Source organism: Pezoporus occidentalis, unplaced genomic scaffold, assembly GCF_034315485.1.
Source record: "Pezoporus occidentalis ecotype Australia unplaced genomic scaffold, CSIRO_AGI_Poc_V1 ctg439, whole genome shotgun sequence".
Lineage (NCBI taxonomy): Eukaryota > Metazoa > Chordata > Aves > Psittaciformes > Psittacidae > Pezoporus > Pezoporus occidentalis.
Window position 1 is genome coordinate 44,209 of NW_026915768.1, and position 14,572 is coordinate 58,780.

The window sequence follows — 14,572 nt, forward strand, 5'->3', positions numbered from 1 at the left end:
TTCCATCTCTGATTGTCTCACACCCAAAATCCCAGCACTGACCAAACTGCCTCCTTCCTGCCCTGTACCCGTGTCCTGGTTCCTCTGCCTTCCCTCTCCCAAACATCCCCAATGTACCTGCTTCCTGGATGGGTCAGGATCTTCTGACCTGTAAACATTCTCCTTCCTTTCCAAGTTTTGCCAGACCTCAGACCTCTTCCTGGGAAGCTGCAACACTGGAATTTCTTCCCTTTTCCAACCAAACGGATTCCTTCCCTTTATGACTGAGCTCTTGGTGCCACCCAAAGCTGTCAAACACCCACTCCTCAAGAAGGGTCCTGGCCATGGAGGGGGCCAGCCCAGGAGATTTGCTCCCCACACCATTGGGAAGCACCTCTCCCATGATTGGTTGCACTCTGAGCATCAGGGTTTGACCTGGCAATGGAGCAGCACTGCAGAGGGCAAGGATATGAATGGATGAGCACTTTGATGGCTCCTCTGCGGATGGGGTGGAAGGGCCCCAGCAGGTAGAGGGCAGGGGTTGCCGAGAAGCGGTAGATGCACTTCCCTTTGTTGAGGACTATGAATGTCTGTGGAGGAGAGGTAGGAGGGAGATGGGTTAGCTCTTTTGTACACCCCAAAACACCCATAGACCAAGTGCTGCCATTAGAGGTGAGACCGCTATGCATGCTTGGGATCTCCAAAGGCCAAGGAAAGGATGTTCTGCTTTGGAGAAGCAACCACAGCAGCCTGGGGCTATAGGAAGCCAAGATGGGCTCAGATGAGACCCTGGGGCATGGCTGAAATAGGAGGTGCATGCTTTGGCCTTTTTCTTGGACATACATTTGAAGCCTACAGGGACACTGGAGAGGGGCTCTTCATCAGGGACTGTAGCAATAGGGCAAGGGGTGTTGGATTCAAACTGAAACAGGGGAAGTTCAGGTTAGATCTAAGGCAGAAGTTCTTCCCTGTGAGGGTGCTGAGGCGCTGGCACAGGGTGCCCAGAGAAGCTGTGGCTGCCCCATCCCTGGCAGTGTTCAAGGCCAGGTTGGACACAGGGGCTTGGAGCAAGCTGCTCCAGTGGAAGGGGTCCCTGCCCATGGCAGGGGTTGGAGCTGGAGATGCTTTAAGGTCCCTTCCAACCCAAACCGTTCTATGGTTCTATGAAAGCCAGGTCTGCCCATGGGCTAAGCTCTGCCCCTCACCTTCTTATCCTTGTAGAATGGGTCCAGGTCCTCCAGCGGGGTCCCAATGAGCTCCGGGGGGGGGTCACCATAGATGAGGGGCAGGTTCTTCCCAGCTTCCAGGTCGCTCCTGGGTTTGATCTCTTCCTCCTCGGGCAGCTCCACATGCTGCCGCTTTATCCGGAGCGCCTCGGCCTCGGCGATGCGCTGCTCGATGGCAGCCAGCGAGGCGGGTGTGAAGGGGCGCAGGTTCTCGATGCCCGGGATGTGCAGGCCGGCCATGCTCTCATTCTGCAACCAGGACGCCGGTGCCCAGCCTGCGGGGACACAGGGAGAAGACAGTGCTGGGGTGGGATGCGGCTGCTCAGCCCCCGAGCAAGGGGATGGAAGGGTCTAGGCAGCGTTTGCAAATGGGGTTTGAACTTGCAAGGAAGATTATTATGCATGGATCACCTGATGATGGAACACCACATGTGCTCCTCATCCAAGACCCCAATTCAGCTTCCAAGCAAAAAGCACCATCAGGTTAAGCATCTTATGATACAGAATCCCAGACTGGTTTGTGTTGGAAGGGGCCTTAAAACTCATCCAGTTCCAATCCCCTGCTGTGGGCAGGGCCACCTTCCGCTAGAGCAGTCCCTGAGGAAGAGTCCCTCTCCAGCATCCCTGTAGCCCCATTCAGACACTGGAAGCTGCTCTGAGGTCCCCGCACAGCTTCTCTTCCCCAGGCTGAACAGCCCCGTGTTCCCAGCCTGGCTCCACGTGGGAGCTGCTCCAGCCCCTGAGCATCCCTGTGGCCTCCTCTGGACTGGCTCCAGCAGCTCCACGTCCTTATGGTGGGAACACCAGCCCTGCAAACGGATCCACGGGAGGAAGAGGAGACCGGGGCTGAAACAGCGCCGGTGCTGCCCGCTCGGAGCCCCGGTCCTGCCATGGGAGGAGGAATGAGCAGAGTCATGGGGGTGCGGAAACCCGACCCGCGCCGTGATGGCTGGAGGCAGCTGGAGCCCCGCCGCAGGGCGCTGCGGGGCGCTCGGGGCGGCAGCACCCGCGCAGGGACCGCGCTCCGAGCCCGCGGAGCCGGGCACGGCCCAGAACCGCGCTGGGAAAGCGCTCCCGGGAGCCTGAGGCTGCCCAGGCCAGAGACCCCCTGCGAGCCCCCGGGGAGGTAAAGCAGCCGCCAGCAGCGATAGAGCTCTGGCAAGAGGCCCCTGCTGCGCACACAGCCCCAGCGCAGCGCAGCCCGCTGCGATCGCAGCCCTGCAGCACCCCACTCCTTGCCGCCTGCACCCCAAAACCTCCGGGAACACAGCAACCCAGCACCCAGAGGCTGACTGCGCACAGCACAGCCCTCCCCACCCTCCCTTTATTCATCCCATGAGGACACCCGGGGTGGGGTGGGATGGTGCAATAGGGCGCAGCTGGGACCCCGGGGTCTGGGGATGAGTCACGGCCCAGCGATGGGTTCTCAGTCACGTGCATCCCAAGTGCTGCTGCATCCATCCTTGTGCTCCCAATCCCTGTGGCAGCCTTCTCCTCACCCAGGAGCCATGCCATGGGTCTCGCTGTCCCAACCCTGCTGCATGCCCCGTGAGCCCACCCATGCGTGTGTTAAATAGGTACAAAACCAACACTGGCCAGGAGACCCACTGCCAGCAGAACATGTGCATGTTCAAACCTCACCCAAGGTGAGGACACTCAGTGTGGTCAGGACAGCATTTATGCATCCATAGAGAACAGGGAGCTTTATGGGGTGATTAAATACCAAAGTCCTTACCGCCTCTATGTTCCCCACCTCTGTACACCTGAAAAAACCCTTCTGGCAGGTTCCTAGGGATGTCAGAGCTTGAAAAGTCCTGCAGGGGTTTCATAGAACCACAGAGTGGTTTGGGTTGAAGGGACCTTAAAGATCAATCAGCTCCAACCCCTGCCATGGGCAGGGACCCCTTCCACTGGAGCAGCTTGCTCCAAGCCTCTGTGTCCAACCTGGCCTTGAACACTGCCAGGGATGGGGCAGCCACAGCTTCTCTGGGCACCCTGTGCCAGCGCCTCAGCACCCTCCCAGGGAAGAGCTTCTGCCTCAGAGCTCATCTCAGTCTCCCCTCTGGCAGGTTAAAGCCATTCCCCCTGTCCTGTCCCTCCATCCCTTGTCCAAAGCCCCTCTCCAGGTTTCCTGGTGCCCCTTTACGCTGTAGTTTATTTCCTATTGTATTTTCCCTGAGTTTTGAAAAGAGAGAAAATTGAAATGAAAATCTAATGTGAAACCTTTTTTGTACTTTTTCTGCCTACAAATAGCACAGGGTTGTAGAAATTCTCTTCCAGACCTGCCCAGGGGTGATTTGCCTGCCTGCTGAGCGGGGCCTGGAGCTGCATTAGTGAGCTTGAGATTCTGAGTTTCCAGCAGTAACCGGGATTAACACTTTTCAATTGTGCCAGACAAAATTAGCCATTTTATAAACGATGTCCCTTTCTGTAACATGATAATGTGCTATTTGAGAGTCTGATGCTGACTATCCCCAGATATCTTGTCATCCCCTTAATGCTTTGCTCTAACTACATTGCAAAGTCTGAGAACATCAATGTGAAGTCTCAAAAATGTTCTGCTCTACAAAACACCTCTTGTAACTGCCCTCTGAGCCTGCCATGGGCTCGGTGCGTTTTTAGGCTGACCTGGTTTAAAGATGCTGAGTTTTCATGGAAAGAATATAACACTGAAAATAACACCAACAAATCCGGAGAGATTCACCCCAAGCCTCTTCCCCCTCTGTTCTCATTGAGCTTTGGGCTTGGAAGACTTAGTGAGAAAAAAGGTAATTCTTCATTTCCAGCATTATCCTTTGACTAATGGCCTGAGCCTTCTCCATGCTGGGCTGGAAGTCCCATGGCCTACATGGCTCCAACTCCAGCCTCTTGCCCACCAAGCCCAGCTCCTGTTAGGGACATGTCCCCCTGTGCCACCTCCTGTCACCACTGAGCTTCACCCTCTTCTGGGTGTGTTTTGTTCCTGCACCTGAAGCATGGCCCAAGCCAGCTGTGCCTGCAGGAATGCGGGATGCTTCCAAGCAACATCCATCATCCCAGGGAGCCTGTGGCTCGCACGGTACCAAGGAGAAGGGGTGGTCTGCTGAAAGCCCCTGGGAAACTCCAGAGCGAGCCTGGGGATGACTTTTCCTACTCAGACCAGGGGGGCTGAGGTGCTGCAGCAAGTTCATGCTCTTCAGGTGCCAGCAGGGTCCCCCAGGCTGGTGCAGGCCAGCCAAGGTCACTCACTGGGTGCTAATCCCTCTGCAGTAATGCTCGGTGGTTGCCCTGGCTTTAAGCACGCATTGAACGAGTTCAGTGCTATGGGAATGATTCTGCCCTGCTGCCTTCTGCCTCCTCGATGCTGCCTTTCGTGGGCAGACCAAGAGGAGGTCTCCAAACGTTCCCAGCCCCTGTCCATCCCCTGCCACACAAGATGCTGCTCCCTGGCCCCAGCTCCTTACAAAGACACAGCAGAGCCCGTGTCACCACTGCCTTCCCTTGGAGAGCCAAATCCTTGGAGCTGAACGTGCCGAGGGGGCACAACCTCCCCATGGGACGTACACGAACCCTGCAGAGGTGCCTCCTCTCTGGCCACCGGCATCAGGAGCCACATGGAAACTACGTTACTACAATTCATCAATTACTATCATCCTGGATTTACTCAAGCTCTGGCACTTTGCTCTCTGCCTGCAGCCCTACCAAGGGTACCTCAATGTGCTGGCAGGAGGAGGTGGAAGGAGGAGATGGCCGACGTAGGCTGGAAGCTGTGAAGTCCTCAGATGCTCTCCAAGGCCACAGATGGAAATAGGAGGTTGCAACATCCTGCAGCAATGCGCTAACCCCCTCCTGCCTGGAGCCAGGGGTGGCAGAAGTGGAGGGACCACCCCATCCCCACCTCCTTCTCATCCCCCTGTCCCTGTTGATCCCGGGATGGGATTGCTGGAAAGGGGATGCTGGGGTGGGTAGATGCCTGGGTTAATTTCAGGGGGTTTGGCCTTGGTGGAGGCTGGAGCAGAAGGGGAAGAGTTAGAGCAGGGACTCTGCATTTGCCCCCTGCCCGCTGCCTGCACTCGGTGTCGCCCAAAGCCCCTGCTCCTCCCTGCCAGCAGCTCTCATGGCTTGGAAACGATCTGAGCGAGGGGACAGCGTGGGGGGAGGGAGGGTGGCGTGGGGCCATAAGGACCTCCTGGCCCCCATGCGTGCCCCAGGCTTGGGGGGCAGAGACCCAGCCACTCCAAGGGATGCCAGGACAGACACGGCCCCACTGCTCCCACCACCAAGCAGCGCTGGGAGCAGCCCTAGGCCTGATGCTCCCATGGGATTCACACTCTGAGGGCAGCATCGCAGGGCTGGGGGATGCCATTTCCCATCACAGCCGCTGTAGCCCAATACCCTGCAGCAGCATCCTGCAAACCAGCACCAACACAGGGCACCTGCAGCCATCACAGCCCTCCCCGCGCCCAGCTCCGAGTGCTGAGCCCTGCAGACCCCCCTCTTGCCCTCCAGCTCCGGAGGGATCTCATTCAAATCCACTTGGATCTGGAGAAGGGAGACTCGAAAGGGAGATGTTCCCAAGGGCTGTATAAATAGCCAAGGAGGGAGGCAGCTGGACAGACAGACAGGCACAGAGGCTGAGCACCCACCCCGGCGTCTCTGGAGCTCAGATCTTTGCCATCAAAACTCCCCAGACCCTCCGGCACGATTCCCCTCTTCCTCCCCTCTGTAGGAATGACCTGGTTAATCCAACCTGCTGAGCACAGGAACGATGCTGGTGTCTCAATACCTGCTGCTCGCCCTCCTAGCCCAAATCCAGCAAGTTTCCCAGCGAGAGACGGATCTGCCCGAGTAGCTCCACAGGCACTTTTTGCCCTGAGTGATGCTCACTGGACCCTTATGCAGGCAGTGGAAAATAGAAGATGCTATTTCAATGTTAGCACACCCGAGTCAAGGCAGGACTCTGTGTTCTCCAGTTCCAGTAAATATGCCCTTTTCCCCCCCTGAACCATTAGAACATCAGGCTATTTTCTAGCAAGGACTAGAGGAGGCACCATCAAACCATCAGCTACATGTGCAGGATCCCCCCTCCAGGACCTGTTGGGGTGTGCTGCTGTCTCCTGGGATTTATGGAATTGTTGCCCCCCCATCGGTATCCACTGTTAAATCACTGCATGCCCAGACTGACCCCTCACTTCTATAGCAGCAGCAGTGTGGGCAGGGGAGGAAATGCTTGTGCTTATCTGCAAACTTCACTCTGCAACTGCAACAAGCAAGAGAGCAGGGACGCAGAATGGGACCAAGAGATCCAGGGGGATGAGGGTGGCTGCTTCCCTCTGGATAAACTCTAAAACCTTGTCCCTACACACGCAGCAAGGGATGGGAGCTTTGCACATCCCCGTGCACCCGCTGCTGGCACGTGGATGGATCCAACAGCCCCCAAATGAGCTGAATCCCCCCTGGCACTGCCTGTTCCCCACTGCCCTTAGGGGGAACTGAGCCCTGAGCCCCATATGGGGCTCACCCTGTGTCCCCAGCACCCCACAGCCATCGGCTCTGCGTGCAACCCCGCTGTGTGAATGGGGAAACGATGGTGTCACCCTGACACCGCTGCTCGGGAAGGGCAGGGGGGTCCCGCGTCCTCCTCTGCTCCCCGCGGGGTCCCTGCAGGGGCTCTGCAGGCGCAGGCGCCTTCCCGAAAGGGGACACTGAGCAGCACCCGCAGACCTTTGCTGCAACCTTGGCTTGGCCCAGCCGAGGTTTATATTTAGATCCCAGGAGGAGAAGGCAGGAGAAAGGCGACTCCTGAGCCCTGCCTGGAGCTGCCTTCCTCCGGCGGGAAGGTGCTTCACAAACCGGTTGCCGTCACATCCCCACCGTCCCCTCTCCTCCAGCAGCCGCTCCGTGACCACCGAGGGTCCGGTGGCTCTGACACCCTCGTCCCTGTGCCCTGACGGTGCCTTTGTGGGGGCTTTCTCCCCCCATCCCGGGCTGGTTCCATGCCGGGGGTCCGGCGGGTGCCGACAGCTCTGAACCCACCCCGGTGAGCACGGGGGCTCCCATCCACCTCCAGCACTCCGGTGGTGGAGCCCCCGTGTTGCTTGGACCGCTCCGGGCACAGTGACAGTGACAAACACGGGGACATCCGAGACCCGTAGACCCTGCCTGGGGGCCTGGCAGCATCCCAGGCCTGAATCCAGTACTTACTGTTGGGTGGAGAGAGCAAAATCCCAAGGAGAGACCTTTTAGGGCCAGAATTTCCCTCTCCTTCGACTCCTGGAGGCTTTGGCTCCGCGAGTGGCTGTTGGCAGCGCAGCTGCTGCTGCTGTCAGATGGTCATGACTGAAACCTGAGGACATGCGGGGTCCTTCAGGTAGCCTCAGCCGCGTCTCAGCAGTGACATTCGTCCCCCGCGGTGCCAATCACGGTGCTGGCAGCGCCGGCAGCCCCCGTGCCCGCATCGCCCGGCATTCCCGGGATCCTGCGTGCACAGGGATGTGCCCGCGCCCCCGGGGACCATGCTCGGAGCCGGGGATCAGCGGTTGCGGTGCCCGAGGAGCGTGTCCCCGGTGGCGAGGTGGCTTCGGGACGGCTTTGGCACCAAATGGGGCCGGGGAGGTGGAGGGGAGGTGGGAAGGGGCCTGGCCAGCACCTCCCCATCCCTCTCTCCCAGAAGGGACACGCAATTGGAAAGAGCAGCGGGACATCCGCGAGCGGGGGAGCCGGTGCCAGCCTCTGCCAGCGGCGTCCCTGAGCCCGCGGCTCTTTGGGAGTGCAGTTCCCACCGCGCAGCGCCCGGCACCGGCTGCGGCTCCTCTTGCAGTGAGGGGCTCCTGCTCTTCCTGCTTCATCTCCCCGCTCCCCCCACCCGCGGCTTCTGCCCACCTTTGCCCCAGCACCACGCTTCTTTGCACCCCAGGAGCATCCGATGGGCAGGACAGGCAGCACCCAGCAGGGTCACAGCTCATCCGTGTCCCTTCCTGCTTCCCCTGCTCAGGGGGATCCCTGTGGGACTGAGCCGGGACCAGGGTAGCACAGAATGGTGCAAAACTGGACCTTGCCATGTGGTTGTCTCCCTGTTTCCCCTTCCTGGTGAGGCCTTTGGGTGCTGTTTGCATGTCCAAGCAGTTCTGGAGGCTCAGAGTGGGCACCCAGCTTACAAGGGTCACTACTTTTGGGGCCTATGGGGCTGCCTTGGGCGTGAACCAAGCACCCCAACACTCAGCCTGGTCGGAGGGGACTCATCCCTCCAGCGCTGCCGCCTTTGTGCAACCCTTGTGCTGCTCCTCCGCTCCCAAAATACCCTGCACAACTTTCCCACGCTGGTGCAGGCTGTACTGGAGCTGCAGGACCTGCCCTCCCCATCATGACATCCCTCACTGGAGCGTTCCCAGGACACTCTGCCTTTCCCTGCCTCCAGGCCCTCACCCAGGGCTCCTGTGCCCATGGCATCCCATGCAGTGAATGGAAACAGGGCCAGGCTGTGGACCCAGACACACAGGAAGCTGCGGAGCGACTTTCCTTGGCTGAGGTCTGCTTTTCACCCCATAATTTCCTTTTTCTGTCCGTGTAAGGAAAGCAGCTCAGGAGAGCGGGCTCAGCTCCTGAGGGAAGGTTCTGCAGCACGGGACAGAGCACCAGTGCCATGCAGGAGACGCTTTGGGAAGCAGAACTTCCCTCACTTAAAAGCAGACCCCAGGGCTCTTTTTGCTGACTTGGAGCCCAGGGTAGGCTTAGAGAGGCTGAAGCCAAGGGAAGGAGGGAGTGGAGAGCCCCGTGTTAGCTCACTAACAGTAATCACTGCAGCCAGGCCAGGGAGTACCGGGAGTCTGTTGGGAGCTCAGCACCAAAGCACGGATCCATTCCCGTGGGCACAAAGCATCCCGGGAGTGCCCGGTGGTTTTGGCTGCTGAGGAGGCAGGGACAGGGACAGGGACAGGGACAGGGACAGGGACCCGCTGTGTCTGTGGTCACTTCCCACTTGCTCCTTTGGTCAGAGCAGGCAAATCAGGGGATGCCCAGCAGGTGCCATCGGCTGCCGCAGGCAGGAGCTGGGCGCAGGCAGCGAGGCCGGCACGGAGCAGGGTGGAAGCAAACGGCGGTGCTTGAGGCAAGGGACGTTTGCAGGGGCAGAGCAGGGCGACAGCGTGGGGACAAGCACAGGGTGAGCCCCCGGCGGAGCAGGGGCTGCGGCAGGGGCAGGAGCAACGGGCTCACAGGAGCAGAGCTCTCCACGCCCTGAGCCCCGTCCAGCCCCGTCGCTGATGAGGCGGATCCCGGAGGAGCCCCGGGCAGGAAGCGGGGCCGGGTGCGCGCTGCCCGCAGCCGTGCGGTCCCCCCTCACCCCGCACCCGGGGCCGCGCAGGGTCCCGCCGGGTCCGGGTCCGGGTGCTGCGGACACCCCGGGGCCGAGGGCACCGCGGGGACACAACGCCCCCAGCCGGGCCCCGGCAAAACAGCCCCGGCCCGCGGGCAGGGACCCGGGGCCCGGTGAGCAAAGGGGTGCAGGGACCGTGCTGGAAAAAACTGGGTTTGCTCTGCCGGGGTTCAGCAGAGCCCAGCCTGGGGTGGGCTGGAAGGGACCTGAAGCTCCTCCAGCTCCAACCCTGCCACGGGCAGGGACCCCTTCCACTGGAGCAGCTTGCTCCAAGCCCCTGTGTCCAATCTGGCCTTGAACACTGCCAGGGATGGGGCAGCCACAGCTTCTCTGGGCACCCTGTGCCAGCGCCTCAGCACCCTCACAGGGAAGAGCTTCTGCCTAAGAGCTCATCTCAGTCTCCCCTCGGGCAGGTTCAAGCCATTCCCCTTGGCCGGTACCTGATGCCTGAACAGCATCTTCCTTGCTAATGATGAAGAGGGATGTTTGTTCACCTGCAGTCTCTCCCTGTCTGCAGGCATCCATGTGACAGCTCCCATGTTCCTCTGGAGCTCTGCTGGCTGGCGGCGCTGGCCCGGGCGTTGTTTGATGGGACATCTTCCATCTCACCCCAGACCGTCTGGGGCTCTCTCTGCCTCTCAGTGCCTCTTTGTGAAACAAGATGGGATCGCTGAGATCCTGCAGCTGGGCAGGAGCCGACAAGGGGGGCTTATTTAAGGCAGGACACAGGGCTGCAGGCAGAAATGACAGCCCAGGAAGTGTGGGAAGCTCTGTGGGACTGGGTGGCTCCGGTCTTTTGGGGAAAGGGCATCTGAGGCCTAGGGATAGTGCTTGTCACGGCAGCAGCGCAGGCAGGGAGGGTGAAGGATGCTCGTGGGCTTGAACAGGGCCAGGATGAGGCCTGGTGGCGGCAGCTCTGACCCAGAGGAGACACGGCCCCACAGCACCTCGTGACGCACCCATCTTGTGCTCTTCTTCATCTCCTCCCCATGGCCATACCCAGGGGCTGCTGCTTCAACAGGCAGAGCGATAACAGGTACTTCCCTCCCTGGGAGGTGTCTGCAGACATTCCAGTTACCAGCAGAGCTTCCACCCTCTGGAATTCCTGGGCCCCAGTTACCTGGGCCTGGTGAGCACAGGAAATCCTCTGGGAAGGGATGCTGGGTTCAGAACAAGGCTTTATTGGCAAAAGCCTCCCCAGTCCCAGGCAAACAAGTCCCCAGTGAAGACGGGGCAGTCCTGCTGCTGGCAAACTCTCCTGTCCCTGCAATGCAAAGCCCTTGGGAGAGCTCAAAATGATTCTGTAAACCAAGAAAGGAGGGGAAAGTAACGAGCAGTAAATCCCTGCAGGGTTGGGGCTGCTCCAGTTTTCATTCCAGTGCTAAATGGAAACTGCCACTGATGTGAATGTAAAATGCTGCTTGTCCTTCCTACCCATTCCCAGGGCAGAAAAGGTGGGGAGGGTCTATTCCCTTTGCCTGAAACACTGACCACACTGCAAAGAGAGCTTTGGGCAGGGAGGACACTCACAGGGAGCCACAAGAGCCACCAGCACCTGAGCAGGCAGAGCTCAACATCCCAACAGCCCTCCAAGGATGCCAGACCCAGATCCTACAGAATCCTTCCTATTGTGTTTATGGGGCAGCAGGCATGGAGCTTCCCCCCCCGTCCTCGAGGGTGTGTTTCCACCAGCGCCATCCTCATCATGCTGTGAAGTCTTGGGTCACCAGGTTGAAGACGTTGCTCTCCATCGATGACTGCCACTTGCCCCAGTTCCGCTTGATCTCAGCCTGGACCTGAACCAACACCAGGGGCCAGTGCTGGCGCTCAGGGCCACCAGGCAGCACCCAATGGAGGGGCAGGAGCTGCACCCAGGCCTCGACAGGGGGTTCAGAGTGCAAGAAGGGAAGGGCCCCCATGCATGTCTGTGTGCACACATGCATGGTTGTATGCATGCCATGCCGTGCTCATTGGGGTGCACCCTTGGGGGGGGTCTGGGTGCCCACATATGTGGCTGTGGCACCCAGGGAACTCAGGCTGGGGACACACTCACCTCCCCATTGAGGAAGCAGTAGAGCAGAGCCACCAGGAACCCCTGGCAAGGACAGGGAGAGCAAGTTTTACCCAGCTAGACCCCTTCATGCTCATCTCCTGCCTTCGTTTAGCACCCCCCACATCTCTCACCCCATCCCATGGGCAGGAGAGGGTTAAAGCAAGTTGTTCAGTGGGCCACAACCCTTGTGCTTTGTCCCTGGTGTTCGAGGGGTGCCCGGGACACAGGCCTCTCCCAGAAGAGTGAAAAGCCCCAGCAGCACATCCCAGCGGCTCCTGGTTTGGGCTGGGATGGGTACCTGGGGTCTCTGCCTCCCCATGTGATGGGTTGCTTGGAGCACGCTGCTCCAGTGGAAGGTGTCCCTGCCCGTGGCAGGGGTTGGAGCTGGGTGAGCTTTAAGGTCCCTTCAACCCAAAGCACTTTGTGCATCTCTGCTGCTGTGATCGCCCCCAGTTTGTACCTGGTAGGAGCCGAGGACCAGCTCGAAGCAGAGCCGAGCATCCACAGCGATGTGCTCGGGAAAGAGCGCGAACACCACGTAGTGCACCCCAAAGAGGGGGATGAGGAGCAGCGTGGACTTCGTCAGCCTCCTGCGGAGAGCGGTGGCATGAGAGGGGCCCTGGGCACAGGCCGGGGTCCTGCTGAGCCATCACTGAGACCTGCCCAAGAGCTCGGGGTTAACCCGGAGCAGGTTTGCAATGACAGGCAGGTTTTGGGGCTCCAAGCACTGCTCTCCTCTAGGGAGGGGTCCCTGCTGCTCTGGGTCACCCCAGAAACCAGGAGAGGAAAGGTCCCCTTGCCCAAGCCAGCCCGTACATGTACTGTTGCTTGTAGTTCCTGCTGATGTCCGGGGAGCGGATCTTCTGCGCTAACATCCTGGTGACATTGAGGAAGATGAGGAAGTTCACCTGCCATGGGAAGCCCATCTCAGGCTCTGCACAGACCCTGGCTGGATGCCCCTGTCCATGTGGGACCCTGTGGTCTGGGGTGTTCAGGGGCCACACTCACAAATATGGCCAGGAGGATGGGAGCCTTGATCACCCACCAGTAAGGGTTGGTGTAGTCATCCCAGCACCTGCAGGAGAGGAGAAAGGGCTCTGCTGCCTCGGCCCCGTCTGCACTGCTCCTCTTGCCCCACCAGAAAACAGAGGCAGCATCAAAGTGCTGACCCGTGCTCCCCTCCGGAGCCTCCCATGCAAGAGCTTCATCCCCTGGGGCTTGCACGGGGGACACGTGGCTGCAGAACACAGAGGGGCGGCTGCTCTTACCCATGGTTGTCGTACTGCAGCCTGGTGACCACCCATACGCAGACTGTGAGCATGGGGACGCCTGCAAGGACAGGAACCAGGCAGGGATATGGAATCCCACCGGGGCTCTGAGGAACCCCTGTACCTCCCCTCCAGCCCCAGAACCACGTGTCTGCGCCGGAGGGGTGTCAGGGAGGTGACATTCCCCCTTCTCCAGGTTTTAAAAGGATCCCGCTGATGCTGAGGTGCCTGTGTCACATCCTGGTTACCCTCCTCCCCTTCTATGTGCTCTTACATCTAATGTGGACGCCTGGGACAGGTGATTCCAGCCCCAGATGGATGCAGGAAGAAAGAAGGAGCTGTCTCTGCCCCATCCTGACCATGCTCACTATGGGTTGGTATCAGGTGCTGTTGCAAAGGCTTTGCTGAGCATTAGCAAACATTTCCCTTTTGAGTGATCCTGCACACATGCCACAAGGGCAGGGATCAGGCCAGGCTGCCCAACCGGCCCAGGGGCTGGCAGGAGGCACAGGGCTGTGCAGAGAGGGGCTGGGGTGGGGGCCAAGAGCAGCCACGTGAACCATGGTGCCTGTGGAGCTCGGGCCAGATGGGTCTCAGAGCAGGCAACCCCCAGAAGTGCCTGGCGTGGGTCACAGGGGCGATGCTGGAGGCGTTGATGTGCTGGGGAGCCCCGCACTCACCCCAGCCGATGAGGATGTACCACCAGATGTACCTCTTGTCCGAGGTGAAGGCGAGCAGCAGCAGGGTCTGCAGGTACAGGCCCTCCACCAGCAGCCAGTAGAAGTTGGCCAGGACCGAGTACTGGAAGAAGGCGATGGCTGCTTTGCAGCTCACCTGGGAGGACGAGGAGGAGGAGGAAGGCTCAGGGGTGCTGGCTGGCATCAGACCCTGCCTGGGGGCACAGGACATGGTCAGCTCCTGTCCATCCGCTCGGGGAGACCTGTGATGGCCTTTCAGAGCACCCCAGGGATGATGCACCAGTCCTGCACATTCCCTGCGGCCCCCCCTGCACCGTGCCTGGGCTGGGACTTGCTGCCTTACCGTTGACATGGTGCAGTGATCGATGGACTCGTCTGAGAAGAGGACGGCATCCTTGGCGAACACAGCGGCTCCACGCAGGATGAAGGAGGTGAAGAAGTGGATGTGGATAGAATTCCTGGTGCAATGCAGCTTCCTGTGGGAGAGACGTGCTGGGCCCGGGGAGGAGCAGGGAGAGCAGATGGGCTCCTTCAGGAGCCACTTCTGGAGCCCTACCTGAAGCAGGAGAAGATGCCGATGGCCAGGAGCAGGGCTGCCAGGGACGTGGAGTAGCCGCAGGTGTAAAGCACCTTCATGGTGACAAAATAGCTCCTCTGGAAGGGAAAGCACCGGCGGGGCTGGGAGTCACTGCCCTGCAATGGGCAGGGAGGCTGCAGGGGGACGCCCCAGCCCTTGCCCAGCCCAGCTCAGACCCCTCCGGGAAGCTCAGCACCCAGGATGAAGCCAACTCCATATCCCCGAGGGCAAATTCATATTCCATTGCCCAACAGCACGGGTCAGTGTGGGGCAGGGGATGCTGGGGAGATGTCCCACAGTTGCTGGGTACCCACTTGCCTTCGCCTCGGTGTTGTTGCCGATGGGCTCCAGCTCGCAGGCACTGTAGTAGGGAGGGCTGGGGAGGCTCCATCCCGACTTGGTGCAGTTCCTCCAGATC

The 14,572-nt window shown here is 59.8% G+C and overlaps 2 protein-coding genes across 3 annotated transcripts in view; both read right to left on the bottom strand.

The window, feature by feature from the left end:
- The window catches only part of SCN4A (sodium voltage-gated channel alpha subunit 4), a 33,723-nt gene extending 26,017 nt beyond the window's left edge, over positions 1 to 7,706 (bottom strand). The window contains exons 1-3 of the mRNA XM_062634750.1: positions 7,389 to 7,706; positions 1,185 to 1,480; positions 451 to 569 (exon numbers count right to left, since the gene is read on the bottom strand). Of these exons, the coding sequence (XP_062490734.1) occupies positions 451 to 569; positions 1,185 to 1,445 (380 nt within the window). The 5' untranslated portion in view covers positions 1,446 to 1,480; positions 7,389 to 7,706. The remainder of the gene's footprint in view (positions 1 to 450; positions 570 to 1,184; positions 1,481 to 7,388) is intronic.
- A 3,013-nt stretch (positions 7,707 to 10,719) lies between these two features.
- LOC134172024 (vasoactive intestinal polypeptide receptor 1-like) lies at positions 10,720 to 14,572 on the bottom strand. Of its 2 annotated transcripts, none has more exons than XM_062634742.1 (9): positions 14,134 to 14,390; positions 13,921 to 14,053; positions 13,560 to 13,713; positions 12,880 to 12,940; positions 12,620 to 12,686; positions 12,428 to 12,519; positions 12,072 to 12,201; positions 11,612 to 11,653; positions 10,720 to 11,354 (listed from the first exon to the last, which is right to left on the bottom strand). In XM_062634742.1, the coding sequence occupies exons 1-9, from the start codon at positions 14,211 to 14,213 to the stop codon at positions 11,262 to 11,264; spliced, it is 852 nt and encodes a 283-aa protein (XP_062490726.1). In that variant the 5' UTR covers positions 14,214 to 14,390; the 3' UTR covers positions 10,720 to 11,261. The 2 variants fall into 2 exon arrangements, with proteins under 2 accessions (XP_062490726.1, XP_062490727.1); XM_062634743.1 differs by adding an exon at positions 14,465 to 14,572 and having other exon boundaries at positions 11,272 to 11,653; positions 14,134 to 14,226.